Source organism: Gambusia affinis, linkage group LG06 (genome assembly GCF_019740435.1).
Source record: "Gambusia affinis linkage group LG06, SWU_Gaff_1.0, whole genome shotgun sequence".
Taxonomy (NCBI): domain Eukaryota; kingdom Metazoa; phylum Chordata; class Actinopteri; order Cyprinodontiformes; family Poeciliidae; genus Gambusia; species Gambusia affinis.
The window spans coordinates 7,529,793-7,556,310 of record NC_057873.1 but is presented as its reverse complement, the minus strand read 5'-3'; the positions used below and the strand labels follow the sequence as shown (position 1 = coordinate 7,556,310).

The 26,518-nt window shown below is 37.0% G+C and overlaps 1 protein-coding gene across 1 annotated transcript in view; it reads left to right on the top strand.

Annotated features, from left to right (window-relative positions):
* gbe1b (glucan (1,4-alpha-), branching enzyme 1b) overlaps positions 1–26,518 on the top strand; it is a 112,613-nt gene that overhangs the window by 8,351 nt on the left and 77,744 nt on the right. The window contains exons 2-7 of the mRNA XM_044119717.1: positions 4,651–4,820; positions 8,332–8,447; positions 11,550–11,675; positions 15,607–15,742; positions 21,179–21,269; positions 22,631–22,840. Of these exons, the coding sequence (XP_043975652.1) occupies positions 4,651–4,820; positions 8,332–8,447; positions 11,550–11,675; positions 15,607–15,742; positions 21,179–21,269; positions 22,631–22,840 (849 nt within the window). The remainder of the gene's footprint in view (positions 1–4,650; positions 4,821–8,331; positions 8,448–11,549; positions 11,676–15,606; positions 15,743–21,178; positions 21,270–22,630; positions 22,841–26,518) is intronic.

Genomic DNA, 26,518 nt, shown 5'->3' with positions numbered 1-26,518 from the left:
TCTTAGACTTAAAAGCCTCATAAGAAGTAGAGGATAAGATCAGTCAGTTTCCATGAGGAGGAGGGCTCTATAAAGTGCTGGCTTAGGGGCCCACTTTTTTTTCTTCTTCTTTTGGAGTGAGATTGTGCTGCTACGCTGTGGCATCCTGCAGTTTTTTGAGATTGAATATGAGAGCTGTGAACAATCTAAATTTATTTGAAAACATATTCATTTTTGGACTGCATTATACTATTTAAGCTTTTCTCCCCTCTAGTTTATACTTTTATTTTGGGACCAGGCAGAAGGCAATGTTTACCTTCTGTAGCCATCTTAAAAGACTGGTTTAGAAATGGGGATTAAAAAAGTTAGAAGAAAAAAAAATGTATCAAAACAGAAGTTTTTGTTTTTTTTTCCGGTGTGAAACTCCATGATGAGAAGATGAAGTGACAAAGCCTCAACTACCATCTTTTCCTCTACAAGTTTTGGTAATATTTTGGGAACTCCTATTTTGTTCTATGTAATATTAACAAAATTAAATACAACAAAATTTTTGGTGTATTTATTCTAAACCTTCCCTTAAAATACTTGCCATAATATTATTTTGATGATTAAAATTGCAAAAACTATTTGTTTCACTTGCTCAACACTAAATGAAACACAATATTTAATGAAAAAAAGCAAAGTAGTTTTAATTTCTGTATTGGACAAATAAAAAAAATAAAATGAAATAAAATTGCACCCAATCATTTTTAATGTGCATCTGCATAAAATGCCTGACCTAATAAATTTATGGCATTTTTGAATTGTGATCAAAGGCCACACAAAATAATTTTAAGGACTGCAAATGGGCCTCCAGGCCACACTTTGGACTCCCTTGTTGAGAGGAAGGATTATGATGAATAGTGTATTTAAATAGAAGAATGGATTACAACATTCTCAAATTATGTGTAAAGAGCTATTAAAAAAAATTCACTCAAGTTGAATCTGAAGGTTTACTCACTGTGGAAAACAGCAATGGGTCTGAAAACCTTCCCTTAGCTTCTGTTTGTAGTGCCTCAATACCTCACAGATGGTATGATATAAAATGTCAACACATAATAAAAATCTACAGAGAACCAGGAAGGTTTCAGGTGAATGCAGTTCAGAAACTAGTTATGAGGTGAGCCACAGTTCTACAGTTTTAATACCGACTTCACTGCATTTGGAATTCAGGAGCAGCACTCCAGGAAAAAAAAAAAGGGTTGCCATATGTGATAAGATGGCCGAAGCTTCTGCTCTTTGCTGCTTTATGTGCGGGTGTCATCGAACCAAATGCTGCCTCAGAGTCTCATGTGAAGCTGCATGAATTTTGTTATAATAAAACACATAATTTGTCAAGACATTAAATAAAAAAACTGTGTTGAAAGAATAAATTTCAGAGGTGCATTTTGTCATGTATGTTTGTCATGTTTGTTTGTATAGAAATTGTGTTCTGATTCATATTAAAGTAAAAACAGACACAGAATATGCAGTACTATGAAAAATATTTGCCTGCTTCCAGATTTCTGCTGTTAATGATTATTTTGACATTCCTAAATGCTTCAGATCACCCAAAAATATACATATAAGGCAAAGATGTTTACCCATTCCTCTTTTAAGATTTTTTTAATGGCCACAGTGGAGGCTTTTGAGGAAAAATGAAGGCTATACAACAGCATCAGATTTAAATCTGGACTTTGACTTTGACTAGACCACTCCAAGACCCATTTTATCTTTTTAACTTTAAATTATTTGGAGGTGGACTTAGTGGTGTGCTTCAGATGATTGTCCTGCAGAAATGGTCAGATATTCTCTACCAGGATGTTCTGGTACAGAGCAGAGTTCATGGTGTTCTCAATAATGACAACCTGTTCAGGTCCCAAAACAGCCCCAGATTATCAAGATGTTATTGGCATTTGAATCATGAACCCTGATCTTATGGAAGTGATGTCTGCAGTCCTTTAGCTGTGGTTTTGCATTGTTCTTTGACTTCCTGGATGAGGTGTTAATTTACACATGGGAAGATTCAACATGGTTTTAATTTTGTATTTTTCTTCATTTTGTGAATGTAAACATAGATCAGATGCCCCATTTCCAGAGGCAGTTCATTGGCACATCAGTCTGGTATTCGATTCCCAGCCTGAGACCTTTGCTGAAAACCTTCCCCCCTCTCTCTGCCCATTTCTGCTCTAAATATTAAGCTCACTAGTGCCACAAAAACCTTAAAAAATTAGTTTGTTCAAAAGAGGCATAAAGCTTTCAAAAATTATATTGATGACCATCTCATTTTTTTTTTCACTTTCTTTAGATTAGAACATGCTGCTTTATGAGCTCATCTGGCTTACTTCATGTTGTCAGACATGTTCAGTTCAACTGATTTCTTAAGCCTGGGTGTCCTGAGTAGAAATGCAACTGTCCTAGAGATGTGGTGGTTTAGTTATTCTTTGTTTTGACCTAGGTCCAAGAAATTTAGCTAGATTTCCCCTACAGAAATTAATTCATACTAATTCTTTTTTCATAAGTACTTAAGTTATTTTTTGTCTGATATTACATTGGTTTGATATGAAACAATTAAATGTTTCAGAATAAATCAATACATGTTTACAACACTGCTAGTAGAGGACAGTTTGTCCATAAAGGGCTGAATTATGTTTACTTGCCTCATTTAAAGTCATTGGCAGAATTTCTATGGGTGTAAATACTGAAACTCTGGGTCACTTCGTTTTTGTCCTCTCTTTCCTTTCTGCCTATTCTCAAAATTGTGACAAAGTGCTATAGGAGGGATGTGGCAGCATTGGTCAGACTTTAAAGGTTTCCATTTGGTAACCACTGCCTGCATCCAGCATGCTTAAGTCAGGAAGCAGCTGCTGAGAAATCATCATTAAACCCCAGGGCATTCACAGGCAAGCCTCAGCTTTGGTTCAGGGCTATAGGGGACGAAGTACACTTAACTCTGCTGGCTGAGAGAGGCACTCTGTACCCGGGGAATCTGATATGGACACCAGCTTGCCTGCAGAAATGAAAGTGAGATAAATTGTAAACTAGTTAGTCTGTCTTTTGCAGTTCAAGGTAATAGACAGACGTTTATCTCTTAGGAAATGCCTGTAGTCATACATTCTGAAGGCAGAGAGGCAAGTTTTCATCTGGAGGTAGAACCTCAAAAAGATTAAAAAAAGAAGGTGCAGAAAAAAATAAGGCACCATGGGCTGCTTGTGCTAGAATGTTCTTGAAATGCTTCGAGAAATGTTATAATGATAAAGGAAATCAAACTTTTCCCATGCATGACTGCAGAATGCTTGAACGCTGTTTTGCGTTTGCAATTGTTTGTTGCGCTGACAATTAAAAGGAAATTAGGAAATCTATTTTTACTGTTGTTAACAATTTAGATATCCAAACACCGTACCAGTCAAACATTTGCATCATGTTAGAAATAGTTCAAATGCCTTCTTTTCTGTCATTACTCAGGCAAAATAATAAACGGGGTTGTCCTGATGTGACCAGCTTATACTTTTTATGTTGTAATTTCTTCTATTCTGACTTTTATTGATACAGTGCTTGTGATTATAATTAATATAATGAACCCTACTCAGGAAACCTTTTGCAGGCATTTTAATGAATTAACTGACTGGGGTGTGACACCATTAGTTTTCAATAGTTAACATTTTCACAATATTCAAATTTTCTAAGACACATAATTTAGAATTTTCACTATCTGTAAGTATTATCTATCAGAATTTCAAGAAACAAAGGCTTGAAATATGTCATGATAGAATATGAGTTTCACGTTATGAAATGAGTGATAGAAATATTGAACTTAGCATTTTTTGAGACGTACTTGTAAATGTAAACATGAGTTTCTTGTGTCAATACCATGAAGAATGTACACAATAACATTAAGTCTGACATCTCCAAAAGGCTGGCAAAGGTTTCCAATCCAGCATGCTTCATGACCAAAGTTAAGAAACTAAAACAAACTATTAAACTTTCACCTTTAATGGTTTCTGTTGAAGTCTGCATGGTGGAGCAGTTGTTAACTTGCAATAAGAATGCCTTGGGCTCAAATGCTGGGTTGGAGTCTTTCTACATGAAGTTTCTACATTCTCTCTGTGCATTCTGGGGTTTTCTGCCGATATAGAAAGAACTGCAATAAAATGTGCAGGAATCTAGCTATTTTAACTAGATTCTCAAAGCTTCCCCTGAGCAGTGAGTTTCTGTGTACAATATGGTTGTAGTAGTTGAGTAGATGAGTTTGTGCTTGCTCTGATTTCATCAATAAATGGCACTGATGCCAGAAATGGCAAGATTTGAGGCATCTCCTTGCAATAAAACTTCCACACTCAAGAGTGTTGCTGATTGCTCGGCCTTTAACATCAGCACTCAGGCACTGATTGGTAAAAGACCAGATTTCTCCATTTCTGACCAGCTGGTCACCTGAAAATTGTTTGATTGTGATCACCAGCCAACTGGCTGTTTGTCTTCCAAAGACTCAGGAACAATCATTTAGAAATGGAGACACTCTGAATATTGGAAATAAACCTAGAATTAGTGAACTTTCCTTCTTCTATATAGCAGAACTTTGAATGTAGCCATAAGAATTTCAATGTGATGTGGGATTTTCATTTCATTAATTTATCTTTTCTGTTTGGTTGAAAGGTATGACATGCTAAGGAAGCAAGTCCTTCTGCTGGAGGAGGCAGAGGGAGGCATTGACCAGTTCACACGCAGCTATCGCAGCTTTGGTGTGCAGCGATTGCCCGACAACAGCCTGTTTTTCAAGGAATGGGCTCCTGCTGCTGAGGCCCTTTTTCTTACTGGTGAATTCAGTAAGTAGCACAGGTTTTGTTCTCTTGCCTAACAGATGAACTTGTTTTTGCTAATTAACCCCAGATTATTGAAATTTTGTATTGTTTCCTGTTATATTAAATATATCCTGAAATATCATGACAACGTGTCTTTATGGTGATTTAGAAAACACGAAGCTCTAAGCTGATTAAATCTGTAAGAAAAAGGTCAGCATAAAACACTAAGAGAGCTTGTTCAAACAGCTCTGCAGGGTGAAAGAAATATAGGAAATATTGATTACACAGTATAAACTTGCATATTCAAGACTTTAAATGTGGAGTATTTGTGTTAATATTTCAGTTGCATCGTCATTTCATCATTGCTTAGAAAGTTGTTGAAAGTGTGCAGATACTATGTTTTTAATGAAATCTTTATTTTTCCAAGTTCCTGTCCTTGAAAATAATTTTAGGTCAATACTTTTGGATGTTATTTTTTTTCTGGAGTCTGCAGAGAAATGAAAAAATAATTAACAAGCCCGATTAAGCCTTTGCTAACTGTGTGTTGTTAAAACAAAGGAGCTCATTCAGGACTCAGTTATTTTTACGGTTCTCATGTCTCGCCAGAGTGGCTGGAGAGCTCTTTGTCCATTTCCTTTTTTCGCAACAAAACATTACAATCTCGAAGCATTGACAGATGGCAGAAGGTGCTACTCAACCAAGACTTTCCCCCATATCCTTGGCAACTTGTGACTGCGTCCTGCGACAGAGCTGTCAAGGCTTCAGCAGAACTCTTTGGTGTGTCACTGCATCGATTGTGCAGGGCTTTGATGGCTCTGGTCATGGTCACAAAGAAAACCACCCAGAGCCCATGGTGTGCTGACACACTCAATGGTGTGCTTACACCCGGAGCTGCTTCGAAGTTGCAGTTCTGCATGCATTACAGAGGCACACACTCGTCTGTCCAACTGCTCTTACAGCAAAATGTAGAGGCACTTTTGCAGTGACATACAGATGTGACAAAGAGGAGAGCATCAAAGCAAAGACATGAGACTATCACACTGAACTGAAAAAAACAAGCATGCACAGATAAGAGACTAGAAACGATTGCATAATTAAATCAATGATCTCAAACTCTTTTTGTTTGACAGAAAACCTGCATGGTTTGTAGCTCAGGAAAACCACGCCATTTGATCATCCTTTTTAAAATTAATAATGACATTTTTTTTAAATGTGCTCAGCAAAAAATCAATCCATTTGGGACTTTTTACAAATTCTAACCAAATATGACACTATATTTGTGCATGACTCTATAACAAAATGCATTGTTGTGTTGAAAATACTTCTTTGATGGAGCATCTGCCATATCTATTTCATTTTTTTTTTATTTAACAGTTTACCATAAATGATTTTTGGCTAATAGGCAATCATTTGAAATTTATTCCTCTTTTTTAAGGAAATGTGAATATATTTTACAGAAAATCTGTGATGCCTAACATCCAAAAAATGTCTTCTACAGAAGTTAAATATTCAAGATAGTTTTTCTGAACATTTTTAATATTTTTAAAACCACATTGGAAGACCAAGTTCTACCCAGAAGGCAGCAGGACGGTACAACTCTTATCTCTTTGCTACAGTGAAAACGATATTATTAGCATTAGTGGAAATGTTAATACCCTCGGATTGATTCTGTGTGCAAAAGTGGAAATGTATCAATTTGTTTTTTGTTCATTTTTGTGCTAGTTAGCTTCATGTCTGCGCTTTTCTCTCTCTGTATTCCTACACTTCCTTCTCCTTTTTAATTATCTTCCCAGGACCTTGGGCAGCAGCTCAATTCCAACATTCAATTCTGTGAGAGATTACATTTTGACACGGCTCAGTCATATTATTTGATTTCAATTTCATAGCAAATGTGGAAACAGCCCAGCAGCCCTAGTCATGAATATGGTGCAGGTTGGATGCATAATGCACTGTTTTCTTTTTTTTGTTTGTTTTTTTTTTCAGTCGAGTTTAGGCTAAGAGAGATAAATAAATAGTGAAAAAATATGACTTCCCTACCTGTGAAAAGTGCTGGGGTTGTGCCCCAACACTTCTAGAGCATCTCCTGTGATTCATTTTCTATCCCTGCCTTGTATCCACTCATGAATAGCAAGCAGATATGCGTTGCAGAATGAAAACATCTTAAATTGACGGGCCAGGGTGGTCACTTTATAATAAATGTTTTGTGTTCTGTCAGTGATAGACAACTGGAGATGTTGTTGCCTTTAAATATCGAATTTACGATGCAGTCTGATCAGTTTTTCTCTTTTTGGATGTAGGGGGCCTCTGCTTTATTCTCTGTTGCAATAGTCACATGACCCAAAGATCAGCAGAGAGATCAAACACAACAGCAAGGGGTTATGTAAGAGCATTTTTGTAGGGGGTGTGTGAAAATAGATCGTAGAAGTCAGAAAGAAAAGCGGAAATGAACTACACTGACAGAAATGAACTATTACTTGTGTTTGCACTTTTCGGTACCTTAATTTTTTTTGTGCTTTTTGAATTTTATTTTCTGGAAGGGCAATGTGATTTGGCCAAATTGTGCATTTTTCTGGAGAATTGAAATTTTTTATGATTTTTATTTATTTTTGTTCCCCCTCTTCATGTCGAGAGTGAATGGAGTGAGTCACATTCAGAATGCATTATTTAGACACACTCCAGTTGCATTTTTTTTTTCTGTATTGTGAAAATTCATGTATTTTACTTTTTATCTTCACAAGAAATTTTCTCATGTGTTTTTAATGTACCCATTTCCATTTGTGGGATGGAAAAATTATTGTTGCCACTAATCAGTGGTGGACACAGCTAACTAAAAAGTTGTTTTTTCCAAAGTACTAATCATCCAGCATTTATTCAGTAAATAATAAAGGCATATACTGACATGGTATTTAGCTTCAGCGAAAGAAATGGCTTTACTTGGTTTTTGGAAAAGTGACAAGTAAATTCGAGCTTTAGAGGAAGCTGTGCGCTAAATATTTTCCAAAGTGAAAAATTAACTCTGCTATTAGAGGAGGTGTGCCAACCACAGCACCTAGTTTTTGGCACTCCCTTACTCTGATATTAAAATTAACGTTAACATGTTTCTAGCCTCAAATATTGGATGGTATGGAAAATAAACACCAATTGCATACATAGGCTCTAAATGAATCTACTTTTTGTGTTTCTCTTCAAAATAATATAAAAATATATATATTTTAATGACTTTTAAATTTGGGATGTTAATATTTGTAGTGCAAAATTTGTTATGCATTATTGTGATCAAAAAGGAAAAGATAGAGATGAGTAATGGAAATGTGGTTTAAACTGAACCATTACTGTCATCTGAAGAATCACAGCTGTATGTTTCTTAATAAATGCAGAGACCAACCAAGAAAAACAGTTACAAGACATGCACCTTTTCTTTCTTTAATCCATTTATCTAACTCGTGCATTTTTTGTCATCAGGACCTGATCAACATATTGAAATTTGTAAATAAACTGAATTTAAAGTGTTTAAATTGTGTTTGTTTCCCCATAGATGGCTGGGACAAGTTCTCTTACCCTTACTCCAAGAAAGAGTTTGGCAAGTGGGAATTGACTATTCCACCTAAGTCTGACAACTCTCCAGCTGTGGATCATCTCACCAAGCTGAAGGTAAAGAACAGAACATCTTCATGCTTCTTGTCACACCCTCAGTGGGTGACGTCTGGCCGTGACGGAGCAGAGAGTTGTCACTTTCAAGCTGTCGTGTGCGGTGTCTTATGAACTGAGGGGAAACCTGGCATGTCGCCATCAACAACATGTCATAATCACAGGGCAGAAGTGAGATTACTATTTGTACACAGACTGCACAGCGGAGAGCAGATACACCTGAAGAGCCCCATCTGATGGCTATGATTTCAGCTTCCATCTGCGCACTGTGAGGAATACCTCAGGGCTGTGCTCTCTTTTCTTTTCTTCCTCCCCCTCCCCCCGGTTCAAAATGCACCCCACAGTCCATGTACATGATTAGTTTTAAGCTTCAGTAAATAATTCCTCAGGGTTAAATGCAAAAGATGCACCTCCCCTTATGTATTGTCTCAGCATGCATGAGAAATAACCCAAAAATTGTGATGCCAGACGAGGAGAGGATGGCATCGCTACGGGCTCTCTCCTTGGGAACGGGTCATCACTGGCACACTCCTGCGCCCTGGACCGCATGCCCAGCTCCCATTGTCTGCAGAGGTCAGTCTAAGGACGATAAGAAGCAGATGGAAATGCTGGCACCTGGCCTTTCCTTGTGCACCCCTGCTGCCGATGAATAGCAGTCTTGCTGTGAGCCCCACTTTGGAATTAGTTCCACAGCTCTCCCTCGTGGATGCAAAAGCCTACCTCCGATGACTCTCATGGAGAGCGGTTTGCCCTCCCATCCCCTTTGTTCGAGGCCTAATTTTTCTTCATAAACGAGTTTTGGCCCTTTGTGGGGGTTGCTTTGGCAAGGAAAATGCAAAAATTCTATTTTAATGCTGGTCAGGTATAAACGCACTCATCAGTGGCATCGATGTCCCATTTATTTCTGGCTTTTAGTGATGCACTTTAACAATTTTTTTCTGGGGGGATTGTACAACAATTACACAAAGGGAATTCTTATCTGCATCGGTTCAAAAATTTTACACATACACTTTGATTAGTTATGAGTTCGTTTTCAACTTGGTAATCTTGACCATAGTCTCTTGCCGTGTCTATTCCAAGCCTTATTCAACATGTGTTTGAAGTAATTTTCTTGATGGATCACCCAAATCAATCCAGTTTATAACCCAAACTATAAACTGCTTAAACACCTGACCATAATGACAAGAAGAATGTTTGGAGGAATTGAGAATGGACTTGTACAACTGTCAAGTATGCGAGCAGTACAGTTACGTTGGTGACGGAGAAGCACCTCCAAATTCCTAAACTTCACTTTGAAGCAACAGTTATGCAACTTGGACATAACTTGGTTTTCCAAAAGTACAATAGTGCATATCAACTGGATTTGGAATACACCAGATAAAACATTAAGGCTTTGGAATGGCCCCAAGTTTAACCCTATTGAAAAAAGATGGTAGATCATTCTCAGCAACAAAATCTACAGCAAAAGTTAATCCAATTTTAAATGAGCTGATGTCAAAAGTTCAGCTAGAATTATGCCAGAGGGTTGTTGATGGTTACAGAAAAATGAATAAAACTGTTTTACATAAGAAGGTTTATTCAAAATGTATATAATTCAGCCAGTAGGCTTCAGATTGACCCTGTCGGGATCACAGTAAATCTGCAAGGATCTGCTGGCAAATCAAGTATCTTGTCTTAGAAGATGTTTGTTGTATTGTATCATTCTGTAAACCTCCCTCAAAAACATTGATTTTCATTCCGGTGACTGTATACAAACAGCAAATCAGCAGCTGAAGTGCTAAAACAAATATCTTTATGTTTTGGCCTCACTTTACTTCTTGCACACTGGCCAGCTCCAAGTTGTTCTTCTGGCTCATGCAGTGTTTCAGTTTGCCCAGCAGTCAAAGTTTTCCTTAATGTTCCTAATTCCGGCCAATTTGTCTGCAGGACCAGAACTCTGTCAGGCTTTATGCCAGTCCATTTATCTAACTATCTTTTCCTAATCCTATAAACTATGAAGCTTGTCATACTGGGAACCAGGCAGCTAACTCCTAGGTGGCCTGCCCATAATGAAAAAACCCCAGAGGGGAGTCTGGCTACCGGCTCACAGGCAGGTGGCATTGGAGCGGTCATTACTTCACAACAGTGGCCAGATTTACTTGAGTTCTAATGCCCGTTTCTGCAGGGGACAAAATGGGGCGAACACATACTGTGGGTAATTCGTCGATTTCTTGGTGGGTTTTTCCCAGCTCCCACACTGCTTTTCTCCTTTATTATTCGACAATGGGAGCAAAGTAACTTGTCAGATTTCCAAAGTGTGTTTATTTTAGCCCCGTCCAAACCCCAATTGCAGGACATAATGGATGAAAGGCAAGGAATAATGATTTAGACGTCCTGTTTTTTGGTGGAGGGGGGTTTTGTCGTGTTTTGTTTTCTTCTAATTTGCTCCCTGGCTCAAATCCCTTCTTGAGATAAGCCAGTAAGTTGCTGTTTTAAAAACCAATCAGAGTTGCCCCATTCAGGAAAATATAATGCAGCATAATCACCACCAAATCCAGGTTCACTTGGTGTTCTGGTCAATACTTTGCAGCTTGTCGCCTTGTTTTCTCTGAGAAAGATACAGAGTTATACATTTGGTGCCGCAGAGCAGGGAGATGGAACAGAAGTGTGTTTTTATGATGAAAGATTTCTAAAAAATGTTTAGTTTATTGGTTGAACGGTCTGCACATTCTCTCTGTGTAATGGAAAGAGACTAATGTCTCAGTTTTATGATGTAAGCATTTCATGGCTGGGAGGCGTAAATAAGTGCAGGCTGTAAAATCACAAACATTTAGAGGAAGATATGTGCAGGAGTCTCAGAGATGGAAGCCTTTGATTACTTTCAAAGATTTTCTCTTCTTATCTGCGTTTAAGTGTTTAACTTTGGAAATTTTAAATCCTGCAAATCTTGGGCTCATTTTGGGTTTGAATTGTTTTTCATTATCATTCCAGCTCATCAGGCAATGCAAAGTTGCTTTTGTTCTCTAACCATATACTAACTGACTGTAGTGGCTGTATTTGTGTCCACTTTCTATCACTCAAGGTGTCCTTGCTTTAACATAACACTCATTTATCTTATTTCCCCAGGTGGTAGTTCACACTAAGGATGGTGAGCGCATCTACAGGATCTCGCCTTGGGCAAAATATGTGACCAGGGAGGAGAAATCTGTCATCTGTGACTGGGTTCACTGGGATCCCCCTCAGCCTTATGTTGTAAGCAAGAATTTTATGAATGGTTAAATTGTTTATTTACTTTGCTACTTTTATTTTGTCCTAACTATGTATTTGGCATCTTTTTTTATTTAAATGTTGATGACTAGTGAGTGGAAGAAAACATCCAATCCACAATATGAGGTGATTCAAATTACTTGGTTCACAAGAACGACATGAGAAAGACCTTGGCAATATAATGGGAGAAACAAAGAATCCATTTTTTTTCACTTGTAAATAAAAAGACCATGTTTCTCAAATCACAAACTGGGTTTTAATATTTTGAATATTAAATATTTCAGAATATTCCAGACCAAATTTGACTAGTGACTAGACCATTTATTGTGTATTGTTTATCTTTCTCTAATAATATCAAATACATCACACATCTAAAGGAATTAAAAATCAGACAAGGAGCTACCAAAATTTAACAAACTTGTAAAAATGTCATATTCGGTTTCTAAGGCGTTTGGACTTCAGTGAACCACAGTCAGATCCATTATCTACAAATATTGAAGTGTAGGATTTGGCTAGATTATGGAGTATCTGGCCAGACACAGAGAAGAAATGAAATTTTACCAAGCCATTTCTAAAGCTCCAACAACTCTGTATTGAAAGCCATTAGCCACAGATGACAAAAAAATAAATACGATAAATAAATACTGAAAAGTGGTAAACCGTCTCAAGAGTAACCAGCCTACCAAAATTACTAAAGAGCATGTCAATAATCTTTCCAGGACGAGACAAAAGAAAAATCTGCCCACTGCTACAAAATCCACTTGCATTTATTATTCATGCCTCAACAGTGAGAACGACATGGCAACTATGGGAGTTTCAAGGAGTTTCAAAGTGATCTACAGTAGACCAGCAAATCCACCTCTGAATGGCAAAATGAAGTTTAAAACCATAATTGTAAAATGTCAAAATCTGTTAGTAAGTCTAGCTTTCGTGTCATTTTCTGTCAGACACTCACACTCCTCACCCCCCGAGGGTAAAGGCAAAACTACTTTCTGTCTTTGAACATGGCTGCATTAAAGAGCTTCACAAGCAAGGCCTCTTGCAACTTGCCGTCAATGCAGAGGTCGGACACCGAAAGACAGTCACTTCAAATTTCTTAAAAGAAATTTGATGAAGGTTGGATGAGAAAGTTATGGGATAGACCAAAGAAATTTCACTTTCACTGAACTGAAGGATCTGACGGGCTGTCGGTTAAGACACAGCCAGATCCTTAGCCCAAATTAAGGTCCTTGCATGCTGACTGGAGCCCATTAACTACAATATGGCATCTGTGAAAGAAGAACTTGAAGAACAAAAACGGTCACGTCTTCTCCCTGTCCACAACGTATTCATTTACACTTTGCAAGGGACCACCATACACTGGACATTGAAAGAAAGAAGACAGTTTTTCTTTGAAAAAAAAAAGTTTGATCTGGATGGTAATGATGGCTCCGAACGTCACTGGTATGACAAAGAAAAAGTTCCATCATAGTCAGGATACTTTTTCCTTCAATGGAACAAAGAAACTTCACAGCATGAGGATGATATCAAACCACAGTTTGGTATGTTGGCTATGTGAAGAAGGAAGTAATAGGAATCCATCTTACCTTGGAACCTTTGGCTGTATTGTGACTACTGGGGTGAAGGATCTCTTCGAGTGAAGTAACAAACTTGTTATAGACCATATAGCATGTTTTCATCATTTTAATCTAGATAAAAACATTCAGGTATATATAGCGAAGGAGGTTTACTAAAGTAGTTGATTCCCTTAACACTTGCATCAACAATTTCAGCAATAGGGCTGCTTTCTCCTTAGCCTTTTTTTACACTTTACATCTGGTTTAGGTTTTTCTTTGGGGGCAGCTCTATCGTAAGTCTCATGTTACATGTCATCTTTAATAATTCGATTATTCTACATCTTTTTACTTCTTTCCTGGTTTCTTCTTTTTGTCTTTTTATGCTCAACTTTCAACGTTGTTGTGTGCCAGCAGGTTGAAATTCTAAAACTTGTAACTTTGTTCCCTGTTCTTAAACTTTTATTAGGAGTGTCTAAAGTGTCTCCTTCCAGAAGAGTAACTGTTTGTGGCCATTAAAAGCTAATCTTTAATAATTAATTTGTTGTTGTTTTTCCAATTAATTGTTAAAAGCCTCATTGTGGCTTTGATAATTTGGTGCCACATCAAAATACATAATTTTGAATTTGTGCATCTGAAACTAGATTGTGATGCGTTTCTCTTGCATTGAATAACATGCTCCTTCATTTTAAATGAACTTTACATTTTTTATGGGAGGCTGTTGCTTTATTCTTAAATAGTTTATAGATAAAAACTGATTTTTCAGAGTGTCTCAATGTTTCTCAGTACTACTTGATGTTCTCAGCTCAAGAGTGAACAAGGGAAAAATACTAAGAGGCTATTAGCGTCCACCTTGCTTTCCTTATCGTTGGTTATTTGGCACCATTTTAATTAGTTGGGGCCTCTCACTGGTGCTGTATTTGTTTTATTTACAAGTGCCTCAATCATGTACTTCAGCTAGAGGGTTCAAGGCCCTGTGGGTAGCTCTCAGAAAATTTTGTCTATCTATAAAACAAGCACTTCTCTTTTTTTTATTTTTTATTACAGACTAAGGGAACTATTAGGACAGCACCTCACAAAAGTATTCATACATATTGTTATTTTTCAAAATATAGGGTTTAATATGCTGAGACCAATGCAAAGTAGAGCATAAGCTGAAAACCAGAAGAATTTTTCTGACAATTTGTCTATAGCAAATATATGTCTCTACAAGCTTTGTATGGGTTATTATTATTTTAGTAATCACCATTAGTTAAGAAGTTAGTTGTGCTAACTTTAAAGCACTAATCATAAATTTTAGCTCCACTGATGCTACATCGCTGTATTACAGTAGTATATAGTGGAAGTGGATTAGTCAAAGTGTGCTTAGCACCGGTTTTACACAAATAGAAACTCAGATTGAACACCTTCAATAAAGAACACAAATTTTCAAGTTCTTGTACACATTCTAAAACTGATCTAGGACTTAAGACTGACTCAAAAATGCTGTGATCTAAACCATTCCTTCAATTATTTTTCAGGGTAAAGTACATTGTTATTGTTTCCCACATTGAAAAACATTGACATTTTGCTCTTGTCTGATCAAAACACTTTTTTCACATTTCTTGTGTCCCTTATGTGTTGTGGTAAATGTCAAATGAGACTTTCTTTCAATAATTGCTTTCTTTCATTAAGCCCTGACTTGTGTGCACAACCAAGAATTATCTTGTTAACAGATTTCTCCACCTGAGCTGTTCGTCTCTGCAGCTCTTCCACAATTGGACAGGAATGTGTGGTTATTCAATCAATTCATGCTCTAATCCTCCCCATAGCTATTTCCCTAACCTGTGTGCTTCATTTCTTGGTCTACATGATACTATATCTTTGCTAAGCATCTAAAGCCTTGAAGAACAGATGTGGTTCACCTATACACAGATCAACTTAATTTATCAATTTACTAATCAAATGGCTAATTAGGTGACTTGTGAAAGCAGTTTGTGTTGTGCAATTTTATTTCGGGTATGAGAGTAAAGTGTACCGGTACTAAATACATATGCACAACATGCTTTTTTAAAATTTATTTTATTTGTGAAGATTGAGATATAATTTTTACCTTCATTTTAGAATTGAGCACTACTTTGTATTGGTCTTTGACATAAAAAGTCAATACTTTCAAGGAGGTTTGTGGCTGTGACATGAGAAAGTTTGACGTTATTCAAACGTTGTGAATATTTTTGGAAGGCATTTGTAAAGTGATTCATTCCTTGCAAAATGTTTAAGCAAAGATGTACATATCATTTTCATTTATTGTATTTATTTTTTTTTACTCTGAAACTGTGCTCTGTTATCTTCATCGTATATCATATTGTTTTTGGCATTTGTAGCACATCCATCCTCGCCCAAAGAAACCCAAGAGCCTGAGAATTTACGAAGCCCATGTTGGCATCGGGTCCCCAGAGCCGAAGATTGCCTCGTACCAAAACTTCACACACAATGTGCTTCCTCGAATAAAAGATTTAGGTAAGACAGTGGGATTATTTTCCTTCTTAGGTCTCTTATTTATTTTGTTGTCTTCATGTGGCTCAGACTGATCTTAAATTGAGCTAAAAAGCATCACACATTGTCCAGCCAGAGATGAGGTGAATGTAAAACAGTGGTTGTATACCTCCCTTCCCATGCACAATTTGGACCCAACAATCTGCCAAGAAAACAAAGAAATTCCCACTTTTTCTTGTTTGTCCTTTTTATTCACATAGCTGAAGGTATTTCTATCAGCACTGGCCCATAACATAGCAGACAAGCTTTACTGCAGTGAGTGCCACTGTTCCTCCAGGAGCAGTATTTCTCTGTGGCAGACCTGTCACATTCCCTGTGCAAAAAGTCACCTAAGCATCCTGTGTACTGACACGACCCAGAGGGATCTCTGGCCATTGGGCAGTGTTTTGTAAAGAGGCCTTCCAATCTCAAGTCAGAGCAAAACTGATGATTTAAAGGACATACCTCGTAGGCCTGTCACGATAACAAATTTTGCTGAGCAATTAATTGCCTCAAAGATTTTTGCGATAAACAATAATATTATTTGAAGACCTTTGTACACTGATCTAATGGAAATGACGTTATGATGCATGCGATTTCCTGGCAAAAATAGATGCAATTTATTTTCAAAAGAACACTTAACACTGGAACTGATAAATAAAATAAACAAAACAACCAAAAACAAAAATAAAATGGATTCTTAGTCTCCAGTAACAAGAAATGCACTTGAATAAAAACTAAACTACATAAAGCCAAAGTGGAAATAAATACTGCATTCAACCAAAAGAGTGCAGATTATGAAGTCTGTTTACCATATTGCCCTTCAGTAATCATTAGATTTAAACAGAGAAGATGGGCACATCCGACTACCTGATGCAATAGTTCACACTACACAATTTTTTGCCACAATTTTCCCCTACGACAATCTTAGAATGTTGGGCCTTCTAAGATTGTCGCTTGTGATTCCGTAACCGATCATCCTGTAGTGTGTGGTGTGTTACGGTAGATTGTTGTGGCTGCTCCGATCTAAATCAGGGATTTTTTCCAACTGGGAGTGTTAACGTAGCTTGTTGAATGTGACAGGTAGCCAATCAGAAAGCGCGGATTGCCTTCTGTGCTTTCTGAAGGGAAATTACGGAGGGGAATCCCAAACAGCTGACACAGCCAACCCAAAGTCCAGCAGACATTGGAGATGATATGTGGAAACAACATTAATTAATTAATTAACATTAATGTATATTCAACAATTCATGCAAAGCATATAGAAATGACAAGGGAAGGAGTTGGACCGAAGTTGCTACCGCAGTTGATAAACATTCAGTCAGGACTTGCTGACACTAGAGCCACATGCGTTGCAAGTAGATTGTAGTAAAGCAAGCATTGATTAATGCCTGGTTTTAAAATTAGTTAACTGGACTTGTAACCATTATTTTGTGACCATTGTTGGACACCACACGGCAGGATCGAACCCAATCAAACCGTTATACCTAGGATTTCTGTCGGCTAATGTGTGATCTCAGGTTTTGAAAATGGGCCGACAATCAGCCAACAACTCTAAGATGTGTCGTGTGTGCTGGCCATTACAGTAAGGATATGAGGAAGGGAGGGTCAGTGGAGAGCAGTGGTGTTGAGCCTTTTTTCATTTAGTGTCATTAACAGAAAGAGAAAAAGGCCGGAAGAAATGATAAAGCTGATAATTAAAATGAGGTTGATAGTTTTAATTTATTGTGCGATTAATTGATTTATTGTTTTGCGCGACAGGTGTACATACCTGTAAAGATGCTAGCTGAAGCTGGTAAAGGAGCTTCATTATTTGCAGTGAAACATGTATTGTAAACATGAACTAAAAGGTCATTCAGCAAGGAAGAAGCCATTGCTTCACCAGCATTAACAATATAAATCAAGTCTTGACAGCAGCTTTCCAGCTGTGAAGTATGGTGGTGGCAGCATCATGTTGTGTGGATATTTGGCTGCATGAGTGACTGGTTAACTTCTCAACATTGATGGCATAGTGACCAAATGGTGTTTTGTGGAAATATTGAAGCAATAACTCAAACTATCAGCCAAATAATTCTGTCTGGTATAACGGATCCAATTATCCGCAAACTATTGTGATAAGCTTATGGAAAAGTATCTGAAATGTTCGTCTCAAGTCCATACCGTTTCAGAAAATATGTGGAAAAACTTTGTGGAAAGTAAAACTAAAAATCTATTGCTCATTATTATGACATTTATCAAATCTAAATTCTTTTTAAACTGTAGTTTAGCTGTACTTTTTTATATGTTGGGTCTTGCACCTTCTTAAACAACCAATAAGTGCATTTATCTAAACCAAACTTTAAATATAAATAGTTAAATTCACCATTGGTATCATTTTGCATTATTTTGTATGTAAGCGCACGCCTTCTTGCCGTCGCTTTATTAAAAGGCGCCAATATGCCTGGTGCAGCACACCAGGAGACTTATGATAAATGCTGTTTTCCTGCTTGTGTCATCTTGTTTAGCGGGTAAAGAAACTGCCAGATTAAATGCTGTCAAAGAATCCACCTGCAACAGCTCAGGGATTTTGCACAATAGGATTCACTAGGAGGCTAAATTTCATCGTCTCCAGTGATGGCTGACTCTGCCTGCCATTTCATTTTCTTGACTGAGGAGAGTGTACATATATAAATATAAAAAAGAGAAACTTCCTCTCACCCCAGTGCTTTGTCACACTCCTTCAGAGGTAAAGTTTTATCTCTTTCTCCCTTTGCCTGAAAAGATATATATAAATAAATGTGCTCCAGACAACAATGAAAAACCTTGGGGCCTCCCACTGGAGTGCTCAGCGGCACTTTAGAAGTCTGTTGTTCTCTTATTCATAGACAGTTTTTCTAGGTCTTTTTGAAATGTCGTACATGACCTCCTAACTCTAATAGTCGGTGTTTCCCTTTTACCTGAGCTTGTACAAAGGTGCTAGAGCTAGTGTCAAAGAGAAAATGCCTGGAGCTCATTAGTACACTTCGACTGGCACAAGTCACATAGAATCAGGGTTTGAAGAAGGAAAAGAAACAATAGGTTTCAGATGCCTCCTGTGCTAAATTATTGCAGCTAAGTGCATCCGAACAAAACGGAAACTGTCATTCAGTACTCAAGACATTTTCATACTAGCTTTGCAGTTCTTTCCTTTTGCTGCATGGCCAATTTATTGCATGCTTGTTTTAGGAACAATTCAAGCAGCGGGCGCCTGTTAAATGAATCATATGAAAGGAGGCGCTGACAGGACAAGACCCCCCACCATCTTGAACCGTCCAAATAGAAATGATGTAATGCTCTTAGTAACAAAAAAGCACCATGATATTAAGCAACAGTTCCTTTCTGTCCAAACGTATTCAACTCTTATTTTATCACTACACACAATTTAGTAGTTTTACCCACAATCCCATCTGGATCCAGATTTGCATACAGTGCTTTGCAAAATTATTCAAATCCCAGTGATTTCTTTTTCGCCATATTTCTTTATGTAGCAACCAGAAACAAGTTTGTAGGAACATCATGTTGGAGAGATGCTTTATTGAGGCAGTACTGATAGATGAAATACTTATGAATTCAGGCAGAGCTTTGATGAAATAACAATTTAAAGTGCTAATTGATGTCAATATTTCACATTTAAAGTTGGAACTTATGTATGCATTTTAATAATATAGCATAACTTTGAAGCATGGCTGCTTCAAAACAAAAACGTTGAAATATAATCACCAAATCATGAACTCAGACAGCCTCTGCAGCATGAACTGAGTTTGACCCGATTTCAAACTTTCTCTGATCTGCTTGAGGGGAAGTTGTGTAAAGCAGAAAGCACCATCATATCATCCTTTAAAAATGGAGATGCAGAGATTTTGCGCTGTTACTGATGAAACAAGCTCACCTCTGTTTCAAAACCAGAAATATAACAGTATTGGTTTAAAGATCCAAAATGTCTATGAGGAAAAAAAATACTTAACAAACCTGTGTGGGAACATCTAATGAAGCTAGAACTGGCTGTATCAGATGGAAAACTCTGTTTGCATCAGGAACTCATTGCCATTTGGTTGTCACATGTAGGAAGGGAAAAAATAAAAATCATCACCTTTTGCTTAGTGATGGACAGTATTTTTGAACACTGTCCTGTTATGACATAATTACGCTGTACAAACTTGATAATATATTGTGCACACATAATGTAATGTATAAACGTGATAATTCTATTGTATAAACATAACAATGTCCTCCAGATGGTGGCGGTAGTGTGCTTTTAGTGCATACCTAATGAAGGTTAGTACAACAGCTAATTTACATGAAATAGTCAAGTTTTACATCATGCTTAGTCTAAGACATGGAGAGATACTGATGCGTCTGCACATTGTTAATGAAATCAATATTAGCATGTGCACTCTGAGAAGGACTCAGGAGTGGAACTGACGAAAAAATCTGTTACATCCTCTGAATGTGGCGGCTTTGCTAAGATTTTTATCGAGCAAAGATGATTTTTCTCAGACATCTGAAGGCAAAGAAAATCACACCTCTGATGGATTCTTTCCAACAGTACAACTACTCTAAACATGAAATTAGAGGACTTTTGAAATGGCCTAGTCAAAGTCCAGACCTGTAACTTATTGAGAATTGGTGGCTAGGCTTAGAGATACGTATCCTCACAATGTCCATCCAATTAGATTTGGAACTATTTACAGTGCTGCTTATATGAGACCATTATTAGCTGCAGTAATTAGATTTTTGTTTATTGAACTGTTATTAAGTTAGTGTCAGACAGCCAAAACAAGTTACGGTGATAAGTTATTACATTATTGACTTTATTACATTTAAAATGGACGAAATTATTGTGGTAGTTATCATGTTTTTGACCTTGATCAAATTATTGTTTGCTACTTGGTTTTACTTAGACGGGTTGAATACAAATGCATGTCACAATTCTGACTTTGTTAAAATAAAAATACAGTTGAAGATCATATAAAATAAAAAAGCGCCCCAATCTAAAAACATATGAAGCCTCACAGACACAGATTCTGTCAGATTTTTTTCGCAGAATCCTCCTGTAATTAGCTGCATTTAATCCTATAAACTTATGTTAACATCCCTGTCGATTATGAAGAAAAACCTTTCTATAGCATGATGCTGCCAACTCTATGTTGTTTCATAATGTTGTACAGTGTTGGTTTTCAATTGCACATGTCATATTGCATGTGAACAATGTGTCGACCTCAATTTACAACTGTGAATGATGCTGTTAATTGGTGACATAAAGTCTTGGTAAATTATCTTTATATTGTCTTTGTAAGTTCAGAAAATGTGAAAAATGTTCAAGTGGAATGAATACTTGTTCAAGGCAATGCAAATTCGAAAAAGTTATTAATGTTTTTTTATCTCAATTTTTTCTTCATTCAGGTTACAATTGCATTCAGTTGATGGCGATCATGGAACATGCTTACTATGCAAGTTTTGGATATCAGATTACAAGTTTCTTTGCCGCTTCCAGGTACAGTTTCATTTTAATAAATGTTTTTAAACGGTATTGTTTCAAGTCTTGTTTTGTATTGTCTGCATTGTTTAAACAGCAATAAATGTAATATGTATTGGGTTATTGTTTGGAAATGGGATTATATGATCATGGATAGAGCAGAAGCTCATCCATATGCACATTTCATATCCTTCTGCAGAGAGTATTTGTGCATTAATTCAGAAATTACCATGCTGAACCACACTCCCCTGTCATGTGCTGACCAAAAACTGAAATAAAGTAAATAAAATAAATAAATACAGTGAGATGAATCCTCTGAGCCACATTTGTTCAGCTTCCAGTATAGAGATTCATGACTTGCTTCAGTAACCACAGGTGTTAACAAATCAGCTGGGAGTGAACTATGAGGGATTAGAACTCAAAGGCGTATTTGTCGCAGAGTTTCCCTATTTATAGTTTTATCCACTCCATGTAGTATCTACAACTGCACTCTGTTGTAAACTGAGTGAGCTGCTTCAGCACAGTCACCTCAAATCAAGGTTAGGCAGTCTGGCACCATCAATAATCTCTCTGTAAACACGTTTGCTGTTAATCCATAGAGTGGGGGGATTCATAGATAAAGACAGACCAGAGTCTTTATCGTCTTTCAGATATGCTTATTCCTTCTGTTTATACTGCATCAATCAGTAGTGTATATATTGCATTTTCACCCTTTGATGGCCTGATAGTCAAATTTAAAACCTTGGAATTTGTGTACTAAGATAAGGGGTGAATTTGCCTGTTCACTCTTATGTCTGGGAGGACAGAGAGAAGGCTATAGATCTATCTTTCAGGTTCATGCAAAGAGTGTGTATAATGTGTTTCTAGTTTAAGCAGAAATCATCACAGAAGATTATGTAAATGTATTTGAAAACATTTCGTAGATGTGTACTATGTTTAGGTAGGCCTGAATGTTTGCAGATGACTCTTTTGTTGCTTTTTTGTTTTTACTAGTATAGCTACACTTCCATTCATAGCACTCAAAGTTTTCTGCAACATACAACGTTCAGTATCACATTAGTACTCCAACCACTGTGTTAGTACTACCTTTTTGAAGTATGTCTCTAAAGCTTTGCAAATGTAGAGGGATTTTTTATTTTTGTCTATTTTTACTAAAATCACTCAAACTCATTCAAATTAGCATAAAGTGCTGTAAATCTCCATTTTAATCCACTGATCTGTAATACAGGAAATAATGGTTGTGATGTGTCTTATGTTCCTCCTTTAGACATTGACTGACTAGTGATTTGATGGAGTTTAGGTCAGCTCTATTTAAAAAATTAATTCCTAGTTTAAATATTTTAATTTATTCAATCTGTGTCTGTCTTTTTTCCTCGTAGTCGCTATGGTACCCCAGATGAGCTGAAAGAGATGATTGATGTTGCTCATTCAATGGGCATTGTGGTGCTGCTGGATGTTGTCCACAGTCATGCATCCAAGAACACGGAGGATGGCCTTAATGCCTTTGACGGGTCCGACTCCTGCTTCTTCCACTCACCGCCGAGAGGGGAACACACTCTGTGGGACAGCCGCCTCTTTAACTACGCCAGGTATTTCACTCCACCGCACCAGTAACTAATTCATCTTTAGTACCAAATCATTCTCATTAAAATCAGCACCAATTCCTTAATAGAATTACTAAATATAATTTTCTTTATAATTGAAAAGTATAAATACCTATTATTAATTAAAATTATGCAAAAAGTAACAATTTTGATATGGTGATGATATTATGAATGACATCAGTGTTACATATACATAACACAGCTGACTAAATCTCAAATTACACCGGCGACAACACATTTATATATGAATGGGGGGTGGGAGTAAATATGTTTTCTCTTTGAAATGTTTCTTCTGTTCGAGTTAAATGTCTTCTTGTTTACGTTTTATATTATAATACAGTATCATTATATAAAACATGAACTGGATGACTCGGGCAATATTTGTGTATATTGGATCCATACATTCTCTTTGTTCCTTTTTTTGCATAGGAACGGGTATAATTTCTTTATTTCTTCTATCCATATGACTCGAATTAAAGCAGTAAACTAAATCTAAGTCTATAATATTTGCTGTAAAACTGGATTAGATGCTTGAATTAGAAAACACTGCAGTCATTTATTGTAAATAAGTGTAAATCATAAATATAATGTTTTCTTTGACATGCTGTGTGCAATTCCCTTTAATATAATTCCACATCAGGTTTGAATATCTCCTTATCGTACCTCTCATGAAATCAGACATAAAACAATTGTTTTGGTGTTGACACACATTCATTTTTGTTTGAACTGAAATACTAGCACAACTTTTATATTAATGATTTCCTCAACTAATACCTTGTAGATAAAACTTTGGCGAAATGTTACTGTGCTGCATTTTTAAAAAGATGAGTGGGGTAAGGGTAACAATATTACTTACAAATAGCAGCAATCCAGCCTGATAAAGGCTGTTTGAGGGCCATTATATCCCAAATTTTCAGCCTCTTTTCACAGTGTAGAGGCACTTTGCTGCCTGACCAAAAAACTGAATTTGTTTGCATTTGTTCTTTTTTTTTTCTTTCAACTCAAACCCAACTGAAATTTAAAGGGAGACTAGGCTTCTCTTTCTGGGTGCTTTTAAGCTGCTTATAACCACATTCAACCTCATGTATAGAATGATTATGATGTAGCTCTTAAGGTATTTCATAGCAGTTTATAAAATTAGGGCATGGCCAGTTTTAAGATCAGCATATAAAGAAGCTGACTTGCAGAATATTATGTGTAGTATTATAGTAGTTCCACTAATTACTGGAGTTATGTTGTGATTACAAAGTCTTGTTTAAACCTTCTTTTTTGAACAGTCTGGTACACACATTTCCTCTGAGATCAGCTTATTTTGTGCCATAAGTAAATCTTACATAAAATGAACATTTTAACATTAAAACAGTAAAATCTCTCATTATATTATGGCTGTCCCAATAAAGATTTTTGGTGTCTTCCAAATTTACTAGATGTGATTTCATAAACTGATACTTCAGTGCTATGACGGATGATTCTGAATTTTAAAGAATACAGCGCAATTAACATAGGAAATTTTTCATCTTTGTAACATCACTGATTATCATTATGAATGTGCCTAAAATGCCAAGACGGGACACAGGGGGAAAAAAAAACCCCTTCGTGAGTGTGTCCTACTTAGCTCACTCACTAATTACATTCCAGATGCAACAGTTTCAGTTTCTCTAGACACTGACAGATATTTTGTCCAAACTGGGGTTTCTGCAGGGGAAACTTGCTTTTCTAAAAATATGTCTGATTCATCACACACACTAATTGGCATCTTGGTCCTGCTGATATCGATTTAATTCAGAGCAGTTTGATATGGTTGTAGGCCTCTGGTATGTTTTGATGTAACTGTTCCATCATTCAGCTCATAAACTTTTTTTAATATTGTTTTAGTAAATCCTGGCAAAGACATTGCCTTGCTTTTGTTGTCTTAGACTTTAATGAGTACCTTTCAACTGTTCTCTGTTCATCTCCCACGTACGCTGACAGCTCTCTGGGCATTGTGCGCAAAGAGGTCGCATGAGACACCTAAAATCTGCAGCATCCAATACAATCTTTCTTTTAATGTGCACAGTAGTCTGATTGAATTCATAATTATGAACAACCATGCCAAAAAATAAAAAAAATGAAAATATCTAATTTCAGCAAAAGATCAGAATTGAGCTTATTTTAACTATTTATGGTGCAATATTAAGGCAAGGAAACGGCCTTTGGATTGCTGCATTTTTGACTCCTCATTTATGTTCTTGCTGGGGGAGATTAAGAGCAGCATCCTAATGTTGCCCATCACATTCAGCTCATGAGGGATATTTAAAAAACTGCCCTGGTTACATCAGATGTATAAATGAGTGCAGTAGTTTTACTGTGGTTCATGATGTAAAATGAACATGAGCAATATTTAAACAGGCTGATAAATGAGGCCAAATGGGAGCTGACATACCACTCAGACTGTCTGATGCAGAATGATATGTTGAAGGTCAGAAGCATGATATGATCAGAGAGATGGCGCGTTGCAACACACAGCAACATTCTCACGAAATCCGGCCAGCTGTCTATCTGACAGACACAATTCACAAAATAGGATGTTAAGGGGGAATGTTCCGGTTATTTTGATTGTTACCTCTTAAACCCCTGACATGGCAGGTGTTGATTTTAATCTACCATGAAAAATCACTTCTTATACCAAATTGGCAAAATTGAACTTGTCAAGGAATGATATTTCATGAATTGTTTTCTACCTCTTCCAAAATCCAATGTATGGCTACATTGGTGGGTGCTGTTGTTGTTAGCCCCATTAATTAGACATCTCTCTTGCTTTTGCACCCAGAAAATAATCCCAGTGCACATTTGGGAGGAACAGGCACTGTTGAGTCTATCAAATGCCTTTTTGAACTCACTTTTTAATAAGTGTGTGTCACTGTGCAGCAGTTTCCAATACATTATACAATGCTTAGTGTCAGCTGTGTGGGCTATAATAAGAGAACAAGGTTCTCCTTTCATTAGTTATTGAACCGTCCTCATATCAGAAGCCCTCATTAGACAGGGTGCAGACATATGCTGCGACTAGGAGGCATATGAGGAGTCATTTGTAAAAACCCAAAGGACCACTGCAATGTCATAACCAGTTCATTTGTCTTCTTTACTTGTCAGAGGATGTTTGGACGTGTCGTTTGTGTCAAGCATTCTGTAACTCACTTTAGAGGGAAATGAACCTCAGAGGCAAACTATGAACTCAGCGTGAAACAGTGTGTTTTTAATCAAACATCCTTTCTATGAGCCACAGCACTCTGACCATGATGTTCTTATTAGGATGACAGAGGCTGACTGATGCAGACTGTCGCCCTTATATCCCTTTTTGCTGTTTTTTACTCTGCCTTTGCTGCTGCATTTTCATCCAGACAACACCTTCTTTTTTTTTTCGTTCTAGTCTGCGTTCCACTTTAGCTTTTCCTCATAAAACATTCAATGCAGTCCTGGGAAAATGCTGTTTAGATAGATGCCTGCCATCCAATTTGTTAACTTGCGTTGCCTCTGAGTCAAACGCATCGACATTCAGCGTTATAAACGTCTCGCTTTGCAGGCATTGGTTCCAGGCGAGAGAAATGCTAGAATTAGTTATGCTGCTGGTGAATGCCAACTTACAGGGGAGGGATTGAAACAGTACAAAACTTTGTTAAAACA